The sequence below is a fragment of the Rattus norvegicus genome, chromosome 19, assembly GCF_021556685.1.
Source record: "Rattus norvegicus strain SHRSP/BbbUtx chromosome 19, alternate assembly SHRSP_T2T, whole genome shotgun sequence".
Classification (NCBI taxonomy): Eukaryota; Metazoa; Chordata; class Mammalia; order Rodentia; family Muridae; genus Rattus; species Rattus norvegicus.
In genome coordinates this window covers 13656019-13668578 of record NC_141552.1, presented here as the reverse complement: position 1 = coordinate 13668578, position 12560 = coordinate 13656019, and the positions used below count along the sequence as shown (strand labels likewise).

Below are 12560 nucleotides of genomic sequence, written 5' to 3'. Positions count from 1 at the left end.
CAGGCTGGTCACTCTATGTGCCTCCTGCCACCGCTGTTAAGTAGCCAGGACAACAGACACATGCCACAATGCCTGGCTCTCCAGTCTTGAGGATCAATGATCAATGCAGACGCTGCTGCTAGTAACCACTCCCGGCACACACACTTAACAGGCCAGGCCCAATCTCCTTATTTGGGTTTCATCCTCCAAAATTTCCACTGTTGTATGCAAGGAGGCCTTGGCCCAGGGAGAGGCCCATCCCAGGGAAATACAGGAAGTAAGCATCAAAGACACTGCTGCTAACAAACCAACTTTAATTGATAGTGTACACAGAGGTCCACGCAATGGAGCCTGACTGGATGGGGCCAGGCCAAACACCTGCCTGGACAAGTACCTGGTATACTCTCGGGGTTGAGGCTGGGGTCACTGCAGGACAGAAGCAGGCGCTGAAGCAGTTGTGCTGGGCGGCAGCTGTTTGAGGTGTGGAGTCAGGGCTGGGCCTGGTGTGCGTTAAGAAGAGCATTGCACAGCATCCACAGATTACCTCAGTGATTGCTCTGGGGGAGGGGTGTGTAACATGATCCAAATCCCTGTCGTCGCAGGGAGCTCCAGCGCAGGGTGTGACCTGGTGTGTGTGGAAGGCCCATGGCTGGCCTCGCCTGCGGTGAGTGACCTGGGCCTTGAGAGAATGCACTGGTAGATTCCTATGGTTTCTGATAACCGCCAGCCTCACCACTCTGTGTGCATGTGCAGAGGTCAAAGGATGGCTAGCAAGTTACTCCTCTCCTTACTTCATGGGACCCTGGAACCGAACTCAGGCTGAAAGCTTGGCAGCACGTGTCTTGGCCCACGGAGCCATCTCAGTGGGCCAGCTGCAGTACTATGGAGACGAAAGCACAAATGTATTAAGAGTTGGTGAACGGGACCTTTGGTTTTCAGGGTCATAGTCGTCCCTCAACCCCACTCCCGTGTACCTAGCATAGCCTGAACGCTAGGAGAAGTCCCACCATAAGTCTTCCTTCCAACCTGTCCTGGACTCGGCTCTGGCTCTCAGCTGTTCCACATCCTCTAACAGCTGTGTGTGCAGAAGGGGCACCATGGACGGGCAGAGGCTGGAGCTGGGGGACACATGAGGCCCCTCGCCTACTGTTGCCTAGCACACAAGTGACCGAGTATCCAGTAGGTACTCAGCAGATGTTTAAGGGACTACAGCGGAAGAAAGCTGCATCCAGTCAGAGCTCTGTCCTGAACTAGTTACCGGAAGGGTTTGGAGTCACATTCTCAAAGCCCCGTCATCCTCTCCTGAGGGCAGGAGGGTCCTGCGGTGGCTGTGGCACTGTGGGCTCTTTGTAAGCTGATGAACACTGGGTAGGACCCAGCTGCACAGCCTGCCTGGGAGCAGGAAGGGAGACCCCAGCTAAAGCAATGGATTTGAGTAGGGAAACCCTGTCAAAGACAAGGCATTGGGCTCTTACAGTACAAGGACTTCATGTCTACTGCAAACAGAACAGGAAACACACTTCAAAACAACGAGAAATGTTATATGGACAGGCCTGGGAATGTAGCCAAGAGGCAGTGGTCTGAGGGACACAGGCACGTGTCTCTCCATCTCTGTCTGTCTCTGTTTCTCTGTTGGCTCAACGTCAGAGTGGCCAGGGGCTAAGTTGGAGGCGAGGGGGTACACAGCTGGGCCAGAGGGCAGGAGCTGAAGACCCAGGAGGGTGGTTTCTCCAGAGGCATAGAGACCAAGCCTGTCTGCACAGAGGGAGCAGAGGCCACCAGGGAATCTGGCTGGGACATCTGGCTAAGATGTTCTCATCCTGTGACTTGTACTGAGCATCTTGCTTCTGACGCAGGATTCCTGGCCTTTCCCCCATCCCTCCCGCTCTAAGGTCACTGGGAGATTGTCTTGGCGTGAGTGCTGACATACCCCCAGACACATCTCTGTCCTCCCACAAAGGAACCGCAATCATAGCTCACAGGTGGTGGCCAGGAATCAAGAGAATGGGCACAGTGTACACACCTAGGGCCCTCTGTGGGATGTGGGCAGTGGGAATCCTCAGCCACCTCCCTTAAGGCACTGCCCAAGCCCCCTCCCCGAAGTCCCTGCCTCTCACTGGATGCTGCACTTGTCCCTCTCTCGGGCCTGGCCCTCCCGTAGGACCTTGGCCTTGATATACTTGAGGTCACTGTTGACACTGGGGCGGCGGGCGAAGGGCGAGACCATGCCATAGGCACCTGCGACCTTGGTGCGACGCATGCAGAAGGGCCGGGGGTGGAAGGCGTCACCGTACTGCACGGAGATCTTGTGGTGCAGTGCAGGGCTCATCTCGTGGGGCAGCTTGGCCATGCTGAACAGCACGTAGAACATCTCGTTTACGTTCGTGTTCTTCTTGGCTGACACCTCGAAGTAGGCGCAGTTTTCATCCCCGGACACCAACAGTTCCGCCTCCATGGCAGGGACCTGGCGGCACAGCTCACTGTGGTCATTCTTGTTCCCACAGATCACCATAGGCAGCTCTGCGGCCTCCTTGGTCTTATTCTTCAGGCAGGACTTGACCTCCAGGATCTGTTTCTGGAGGCGCTTGACCTCGTCGAAGGACTCCCGGCTATCCAGGCTAAACACCAGGATGAAGACGTCTCCTGTGGAGGGGATGAAGTAAGTGAACAAGGGCCAAGACGGCCTGGCGTCCCACTCGACACGGGCTCCCGTCAGCTTCCAGGAAGCCTGCAAGCCTCAACATGAAGGCTCTTCTGGGAATCTGCTATCGCTGTCCCCACTTCCCAAAATAGGGGAGGCAAGGTTCAGCAGGGTTTGTGGGTAGTGAGGCACCCCGTGGTGGACTCATCTGCGGTCAGTCCCTGTCCTGTTTTCTACAGGCCTGTGGAGGACCAAGGCATCCCCGTGGCGATGCACAAGAGCTATGAGAGAATTCCTGTGCACGTGGAGGGGTGGCCATCCTTACTCAGCCACACCCCCACAGCCTTCGCCAGTACCTCGTCCACAGTAGGAATTCAGCGTGTGCTGGTGTCTCTTGGTAAGAGGGGGCTTGGGGTTTGCATCTTACCTCAACTTAGTAACCTTAAGGTCTATGGAATCTCTGAGCTCCTCCATTTCCCCTCCCACGTCATGTCAATTAGGCTGCCTGGCAGGAGGGTGACTGGAGCGAATGCTCACAGTGCGCCATGCACTCAGCCGTGTCAGGCATCAGTAACGCTCACGGGAACAGGCACCTGCCGAGAGCACAGCACTGAGCACACCTGCTGTTTCCCGGGCGCCTCATAATACCCCCGTGGGGAAGGCTTTATTAATCTCCTGCCACTCGTGACCCAGCTAAGGCTCTGAAAGGGCAAGTAACCTGCCCAAGGTCACACGATTCGAATGTGGCTAGGCCGTGAAATCTGATGGTGTCCTCACCCAGCCCATGCCTGGCTTACGGGATTCGCTCTCTGATTCTAGGACAAACCGTGGGGGTAAGTAAGAGACTGCGGCCCACACTGCATCCGCGTGAGTCTGATTATTAGGGTGCGCCCTGGAAGCTCTACAGGTACGTGAACCAGCTTCCAGCCGCAACCCCAAGCCAATTGCCACAGAGAAACGATTTCCTCCTCCGAGACCCTTCCCACCTTTGCCCTCAACTTTACAGCCCAGAGTGTGGGTCTGAGGTCCCTGGTGTGTAGATAAGAGAGCCAGCCATTGGGTCCAGCCAAACATCACAGTTTGGAAGTCCAGAGAAGTCTGGACTCTGCGAGCACATTTTGGTCCCCTACGGTGACACAACACACCCAGCATAAACTAGGAAGAAGGGCCCCAAAGCACAGGGCCCCCCATTCCAGCCTGGCCACCCGTCCCCTGGACCTGGGCCTGGGCCTGGGCACACTGGTCTTCAATGAGGTCTGTGAAGGGCTGGGATGATGAATGCCTGACTCAGGACCTCGACTCTGCCAACTGCTCTAGTTCCTGCTGCCAAGCCTCATTCTGTCGCATTAGACAAACCCTTGCCCCCTGCAGCCTCCAAGTGTTCAAATCTCGGACTGCAAATGCCAGGTATTAGAGCCTGCCTGGCTGTCTGGCAGCTGCAGGAAACGCTGGTAGGAATGCATCTTCTGTGCCCAGAACCAGGCTGGAAAATGAGGCCTGGACTAGGCCACTGGGCAAGTAAAGCCACAGACAGATGTGCTCAGGATGCAGGAAACAGACCCAAGCCCTCGCCTTCATGGGGTACAAAGTGACGTCAGTGCATTGGCTAGCTAGGGATTGGTGGTCACCTGTAAGCCAAAGGCCTGGGGTGGAGAATGTGTCCCTAGTACGCACTGTTTAATCAGAGTTTGCCTTTGATCGCCTTTATAATTGAAGATTAACACTGAAATATGCCTATTTCTACCAGGGGGCATCCAGTCCCCTCCCAAACAGGAAGACCTCTTCAACGTGACATTTATCCTTTGTGGGCTTCTGCCCTACACCCTCATGTCCTCACAGCCACCTGGGGAACGTGGTCACAAAGTCACTGACGATGACATCACTATAGACAGAATCAGGATCTGAACCCAGGCCCACCTTGAGTTCCTTAAGCAGAATATTTCTTCTCAGAATTGGGGGCCCCCACAAGCAGTCTGGAACAGAAAGGATGAAAGGAAAGAAAGGGGGAACTATATGGAGTTCTTGGTGGGAGTGCCTCGATGTGGAAGTTTTATAAATTGTCATCTGTGTGTACGTGTGCGCGTGTTGTATGCATATGCGTGTACTTGTGTGAGTGTGCAGTGTTGGCCAACATTGCCTGTCATTCCTGTGTCACCATCGACCTTGGTTTCTGGGTCTTTCACAGATCTAGAACTTGCTGACCAAGCTAGGCTGGCTGGCCAGTGAGTTCCAGGGATCCACCTCCCAGTGCTGAGGTAACAAGGCGCTCACCAACACACCAGCTGTTGGTGTGGGAGCTGGAGATCCGATGCTGGCCCATGTTCATCAACGCCAAATGCTTTCCTGGCTGAGTTATCTCCCCAGCCCCATGCTCCCTTCTCCTATCTCCATCCAGGGATATAGCCGAGGGCATGGCTGTACCCCACAGTGTTCACACCAGAGACCAGCAACCGACTTAAGAATGGCTTCAAGGAATGACCATGACAGCCAGTGCCATATGGCCAGAAGGCCCCTGGTGACCCACAACCTGTCCCTCTCCGGATGCTGCTCCTAGCAGGGCAGACAGTCCACAGGGTAGAGTCCCTGAACAGCAATCGTGAGCTTCCCCCTGGACGAAGGCACTTAGCCTCTCTGCCTCAGTTTCCTAGACATAACCTCCTAGACACGTCAGATAGAGGAACATGGATGCAAGCCAGCTGTCCCATTCCCTCGGTCGCCTCACCTGTGAGGATAGACAGCCGGCGCATGGCAGGGAACGGATGGTTACCAGAGGTGTCCAGGATGTCCAGCTGGTACATGTCCCCATGGATGTTGTACACCTTGCGATGAAAGTCCTCGATGGTGGGTGTGTACTGATCCTCAAAGCGGCCATTAAGGAAACGGGAGACAATGGAGCTCTTGCCCACCCGGGAGGCACCCAGCACCACCATGCGGTAGGAGTTCTTAGCGGGCACGTTGAGTGTGCAGTTCCCGCTGGACAAGGTCTTCATCATGGCTCTGGGCTGTGGCAGAAGCAAGGAAGCAGGAGTCAGGGGCCTCTGGCCAGGTTTCTGCTTTCTATTGTAAAAGAGAAACCATTGGCTAGGGTCCTTGAGGGAGCTCTAGGTTGGAGCCGCTCCCTTGTTCCTTTCTTTCTTTCATGACCCCTAACCTCCTTATTCTTTTTCTCAACTCGCTCACTTATCCATCCTCACACTCATTATTAGGGGCACGAGACCCCCTCGCTGTTCAGTGGGGCAGAAAGCTACCCTGTTAGCCTCACTTTTCCTACTCCATTCAACTGTAGCTCAGGGCTCCACACCGGTGAAATTCCTAAGGCAGACACGACCACTAGGGGACAGCCTTCTCTTAGAGCACCACTCCTTACTCCTCAGCTCCTAGTGCGTGGCTCAGTTCTTAGCCTACATTTCTTAAACTTCAGGGGTCCTATGGCTCTGCAGCTCTAATGGGAAGGAGGAAAAGGCAGTCCAGGCCACTTCCATACCAACCCCCTCGTGACATCCCAGGATACACCCTGGACCCGAGGTTTGTATCATGGTAGGCTCCTTCTCACATAAGGCCCACCGCTGGCTTCAGTAACTTTTGCCTCTGAGCAATCTGAGCTTGAGTGAGAAAAGGAAGAGTGTCTTGAGTATCAGACTCCAAAGACTGGGGGGTTCTGGGGTTTGGAGGGAAACCCAAAACTTTCTGTGGGAGTTTCTCATGTAAAAGTCTCTAGATCTTCGTGAACTATGAAGGCTTCTGCTCCAACGGGACTATCAAAGGGCCGTCCCCAGTCCCCTTCCTCTGTTGTTTCAGGACCCTAGGATCCCTCAGGCCCAGGTGAGTCTGAGTTATGCCTCCACACCTTTCTTACCATCACCTTCTGCCTAACGCCATTCTCCTCTAGCTGTGAAGCCCACCCCAAATGCTACCCCTCTAAAGATACAGAGGACAGCTTACCAACCCCAGGATTGCACATGGACACAGGCCTGCAGAAAATGGCTGTTCCTTGCTGACTACTACAAGTTGTGGAGGCTGGACATTGCACAAACCACACCTTTAGTAGACAAGTGGGGGCTGCATCCCAGTGCAGAGAGTGTCTCTGAAACATAGGGGCTGCACAAAGGTGCTATAGACTCAGACCACAGCCTTATCTGTATACCCCAGCCATCTTTCTACTGTCATTATCAGATTATCATGGGACTGGGGTCTGAGATGGCCTCTCAGGGTGAGTGACACCCGACTGGATGCGTATGCACTCACTCTGCGCCTGCCTGCCTGCCTGAGGCTCCGTACCTTTCCTTAAAACTCGGCTTGGTATCCTTTGTCAATTTCCACAGTGCAAATGATCCCAGCTCCCAGCCTGAAACACGGCCTCCAAGAATGAACGTCAGAGATAAACACATGGGCCAGCTCAGAATACTGTGGACCCCAGGCCTGGCACCAGAACCATCACTCCTGGGCCAAGCCCAGGAGTGTGCCAAGCGTGGGCTAAGTATAGAACAACAACACTGCTGTCTTTTATTTTGCAGCTAATATCTATCACGGGGCTGTGAATGCCAGGCCTACATCTGCTCCATCCCTCAATGACCCAAGGCCAGATGATGAGGGCACTGAAGCACAGAGTGGCCAAGGTCCTGGGAAGGAGCACGCTGTCTGTCCTGCACTCTAGGGACCACTTCCCACAATACACATGCTTTTCTGCCGGGTCACTGTGGGCTGTGTCAGCTGCCCATGGCGGTTCTTACGGGTGGTGGAGTTCTGGAAGGCCCTGTTATTCCCCTACTGAATGCACACCCGTGAGCCTGTGCTTTGGGGTCGCACTGCTGTGCATACAGAAAGTGCTCAATAAGTGATCCCCGATAGGAGAGAAACTGCAGACGATTCTGCAGGCATCCGGATCGCCCAACCCTCTTATTCCTCTGGCCCCAGTCCCACCCTGGCCATGAGGCTTTCTCCCTCCACCCCAGTCTACGTGCACAGCCCCTGGCTGTGCTGAGAAGGAACCACTGGAGACCTGTGGGTTAGTTTCACCCACTCAGTCCTTCTGTAGGGAGGAGGGCTACTGATGGCCTCTCATCAGATGGAGGGCAAGGAATGAACCAGCAGTCCCAGAGATGCTGCCTCCGTGCCCCAGCATCTAGCCAGGCCTCCAGACATGCAGTGACGGAAAGGAGGGAGTCAGAGAAACAAGGCAAGAGAGTCAGAGTGCAGCAGGGAATGGGGGGGGGGAGTAAGAGACAGGAGTGAAGGAGGAGAGAAAGCAGAGGAAAACAGAACGAGGAGGACTCGTGGAGGGATGGGGCGCAGCGTGGAGTTAGAAATAAGAGCTGGAGGATCAGAGAGGGGAGGAGACAGAGGAGGAGAACCTGAGGCTTTCTCAGCTGACAGAACTAGTCTTTTCACATGGCTTCAGCCACGTGGGGCTGTGTGAGGCACCCAGATACCTGGCAGCCAGGTGACAGGGCGTCTATGGCTCCACCCCCATAGGAGACTGAGGGAAGCCCTAAGGCCCTGTGGGCAGAGCCTCCCCTGCTGCCTGCCCATCTCCCTCCGTTTCCAGTCAGGCTAACCCCGCATTAGGGAAAGACAGAACCTAAATGCCAGAGTGGGGTTGGGAGCAGGGGAGGGAGAGGATTGGGTGAGCCTGAGGCCTGCAAAATCGTCTGCAGTTTCTCTCCTGTCGGGGATCACTTACTGAGCACTTTCTGTATGCACAGCAGTGCGACCCCAAAGCACAGACTCACGGGTGTGCATTCAGTGGGGGAACATCAGGGCCTTCCGAAACTCCACCACCCATAAGAACTGCTATGGGCAGCTGACACAGCCCACAGTGACCCGGGCAGAAAAGCACGTGTATTGTGGGAGGTGGTCCCTAGAGTGCAGGACAGACAGCGTGGGGCAGACCCTCTTTCCCAGTATTCAACCCTGGGGGTCTAGGGAGGTAAGGAATTGAATGTAAGAGGATGTAAGCAGGGTGCTGGGAGGTACCTCAAAGACAGGAGTGGGGCTGTCCCCAGAAAGAGCACTCATCATCCCCAGGAATCTGTCATACAGGGGCTGCCTTATTCCTATGAGAAGCCCTCCAGGGACAGATGGGGACTCTGGTTCTCAAAAAAGTTGAGTCCAAACAGCAGATGCCCGAATGGGAATACAAACATGGTCCTCAGCTGTAAAACCTGACCTCTCACCTATAAAAAACCACCGCCACCCTCCAGCGGCTTGAACTAGTCTTCTCCTAACCGCTCTGACTCAGTGGAGCCCCAGCTGGCACTGGGCAGGGAATGACCCTGTGAGCCATGGAAGAGTCCCTTTTCCTCTCTCCCTCCAGGCAGCTGGGGTGGGCACCCTGCCCGGGATTCTGCACACTCTTGCCAGCAAGCTCGCAGGCAGAGCAACTGTGGGCCATTCACCTTCTTCCCGCGTGTATACCCCAGTGCTTGATGGGAATTGAGCAGGTACAGATGGGTAAGAATGATTTCCTCGGGTGCACCCCAGAGCCAGGTTCGCCACACCACCACCACCACCGGCCACATCCCAAGCCTCTTAGACCAGACACACTGTAGTCCTGACTCCTCCCCAGTACTCTGCGGAGTCCCGGGGGCTTTACAAAGTCACCCTTCCCATCCTGGGGAGGTCAGGATGGCGGAGAGCAGGGGACATCTGCTTCTGAGTGATCTGATCAGCTCTGTGCCAGCCCAGAAACTCTGTGTGATCTGTGTGAAACAGAGTGATCTGGTCTGCGTCCTCAGCCCACCTCTCCGTTAAATATTGAGTAGAAACAAACCCAGTACTAACAGGTACCCAGAAGCCTTTCCAGTACAGGACTCTTTTCTTTGGGCAGTCTCTCTGAGCAGCTGTGGGCCACCAGGCTGCTCCCAGCCCAGTGGAGGACTTGTGAGGACTCCATCTTGTCCCTCTGAGGCTTAGGAGGAACCTAAATCTGAGTCTCCAAAGCGGGTCGTTAACCCTAGCCTAGCTCCCAGGAGGTCCAGGACAATCAATACCCTTCCTCATCCTTCCTAGACTGGTGGCAGGGTGGGTGGACAGGAGAGTGAGGCTCAGAGGTCCCACACACTGGCCATCTGAGTACAGGAAACCCTTGTAGCAAGGAAATTTTGCAGGAAATGCTCCGAAGCTCATTGGACTCCAGGATAGGTTAAAGGACCCCTGATCTTTCTTGATCCAGGAAGGTTCTGCAAAGGAGGTTTTATCTAGGGGAGGTAACTGCTTCTTCCTCTTTGAGCCTCAGTTTCGTCCGTTTCAAGTGGATTGGCTCTTGGTCTAAAAGAAAGCTCCCAGGGGCAAACGGAGCACACAAGAGCTCAATCAATCCACTTTCCTATGCTATGTAAGGGGCTAGCAACCACCAGATGTAGGCGAGCTGTCTAGTGAGCTTAATTCTTCTCTACGTGGGTAAAGAAAGCGTCTCAGCACGTAGAGGGTACAGTTTAAGTTTCCCTTCTCATAAAATGCCAGCGTCACCGAGCCTGCGTTCCTCTGCTGACCCACTCCACCTAGCCAGCTCCCCCGTTCCATTGGGATGTCTCCCTTACCTGGGAACAGCGGGACGGACCCCGAGCACGGCTTGGAGGGCTCCCTGGAAGCTCCTGGAGGTGTGGGGAACCGCCTGCGGCTCCCGCCGCCGAGTCTCCCGGCGTCTGCGGGGGCTCCAGGGTCACTGCGTACAGATCCTCCTGCGCGCGGCGCCCGGAGCTGGGCTGAGCGCGACAGGGCGAAGAGGCCCGCAGAGCAGGGGATGACCCATGGGTGGGCTCCGAGGGCTCGGTAGAGCCGGGGCGCTGGGCTGGCTCCGGCTCACCGCCGGCGGCCTTGCCCTGCCCTGACACGGGGGACTCCGGTTGAGCCAGGTGCACGGAGGTTTGGGAACGTTCAATTCGGGGTGTCCCCGCCTGGGGCTCCGCGCTGAGGGGGGAGGGGGCACGACTCCGGGGATGTAGAAGCGAACCCTGGAGACTCAGGGGGACCTTTGGGGGTGACGATCGGTGTGTGTCTCCAGCCTACGAACCCGCCTGGCCGCTTACGTTACCTCCTTCTCCCGCCGTGGCCGCGTGCAGGGTAGAGGGACTTGCGCGCCGGGCCGCGGCCTTCCTGGCTGCCCGAAGTCGGGCTGCTGACCCTCGCGGAAAGGACCACCGCTTGCTCCTCGCCCGACGCCGCTAGCTGCGCTCAGCGCGCGTGTGGGAAGGAGCCTTGAACGCCGCCCCGAGGCTCAGCAGCTCCAACTTCGTCCGAAGCCGCCGTCGCTCAGCACTGTGCCTCCTCTCCCCAAAGGGGGGAGAAGTTTCTTAGGGTGGGCTCCTCCCTCGTCCTCTCCCGCCAGCGAACGTGGAGTCCACCCGGGATGGCCCAAGCTCGAGCTCCGGATGCTGCACCCTACGCCTACCTCCGGCCCTAGCGCGAGCGGCGTCCTGAGCCCACCTGCCCAGCGTCGGCGCCAGGGCTCTGCCGCCTGCACCCCGCCCCCGCCACGAGCGGCCAATCAGCGGCGGGTCCCGCGGACAGGCCCCGCCCCCGCCCCACCCCGGTTTCGGAGTCGCGGCAATCCGCGGCTACGCGTGCCCGGGCGCGTGGGGCTAGGGCAGCGGAGGAGGAGGGATGTCCCGAGGCTTCGGCCACGCGCACCGTGACCGGAAGGCCGTGTAGCACGGGCCTGGGAGGCTGACACTGCGCACGCACTCGCCCGCACTCCCGCCCAGGCCGTGGGAACCGGCTCCTGACCTCTCAACATACCCGCTAGCGAACCCCCACCCCGCTCCGATGCCCACCTATGTTCGCCCAGAGCCCGGGACAGGCCGTCGCTTCCATTGTGAATGCTTGGCCTGCGGAGCACATGGGCGGCGCACGTGAAGCCACGCGGGGCCCTGAATCACCTTGGGCAGTGGATGCAGCTCAGAGTGCACTCTGTGAGGAGACCTCCCCCAGCCTCCGGTGGGACCCTAGCCTCTCCTGTCCCGGAACAGAGCCAGAGCGTACTATCCTTGGGAGCTCTTTGAACCAAGTCAGACACCAGGCGTTCTTGCTTCCACGGTTCACATATTTCTTAATGTTTTCTTTAATCCAAGACCCGCTACCCCCAACACATTTTTCAGTCTCATTAATGTCTTTGCCTTACATGGGAAGCCTGTGTCCCGGGCCATAAATAGAAGGTTAGTATAAAACAAGCCCGAAAACAAAGCAAGGCCTCTGAACTGCAGCTGGAGCCTGTCTTTATCCAGGGAGATGGGCGGGCGAGGCCTGGAAGGGGTGGAGGTTCTTGAGGCCGAAACGGACTTTTTTTTCTACTGACTTCTTTATGTGGACCAGGAAGGAGTAGGTGCTGTGTACCCTTCAATTCCAGGGCGTGGGCGTGGGGATGTCCCCTTTGTGGGACAGCCTTCTCTGGGAACTATGTGTGTCCAGGGAGGCCTGGATGAGCTCTTTGTTCCAACCCTTTCTCTCAAATGTTCCTCCCTGTACAAGCTGTAGAAGTCTCTGGACCATGCTTGGGTTATTTCTAAATGGGCATCAATACTGCCCAGTCTGTAGATTAACAAAACTATTAACATGGCCTTGGGCTTAAAACATAGGAAATGGCTTGTTCCGTCAAACCTTAAACCATCTTGATGTCCCCCAAGGGATACTGTCAGAGAGAAGAAGCAACAGGATGGGGGAGGGGCCGAGAAAAGACCAATAGTCAGCCCCTTGGGGCTGTGTTTAAAGCTCCAGCCCAGGCTTCAGTGTGGCTAAGGGACATGCCCAAGGTCACCAGTAGCAAGCAAGTGGCAAGATCCTAGCCCTGTGCCCTTTTCCAAACCAGACTTGACTTCTAGGAACTAGCTTTAGCCTGGAGAGTTTGCACCGGGCCTGATGTGCACAGAGCCTGTGAGCTTTGCAGCAGTAAGCAGGTAGAGTGGCTTCTGCTGGAAGGCTGCAGCCAGGAGGACGGGCGACCAAG

General features: G+C 56.3%; 1 protein-coding gene across 1 annotated transcript; it reads right to left on the bottom strand.

The window, feature by feature from the left end:
- Window positions 1-274: 274 nt before the first annotated feature.
- Window positions 275-11000, bottom strand: Rasd2 (RASD family, member 2). Its single transcript, NM_133568.2, is given in 3 exon segments — window positions 275-2622; window positions 5343-5622; window positions 10159-11000. Coding segments are annotated over 2 exon segments (801 nt in total). The 5' UTR covers window positions 5614-5622; window positions 10159-11000; the 3' UTR covers window positions 275-2092.
- Window positions 11001-12560: the final 1560 nt, after the last annotated feature.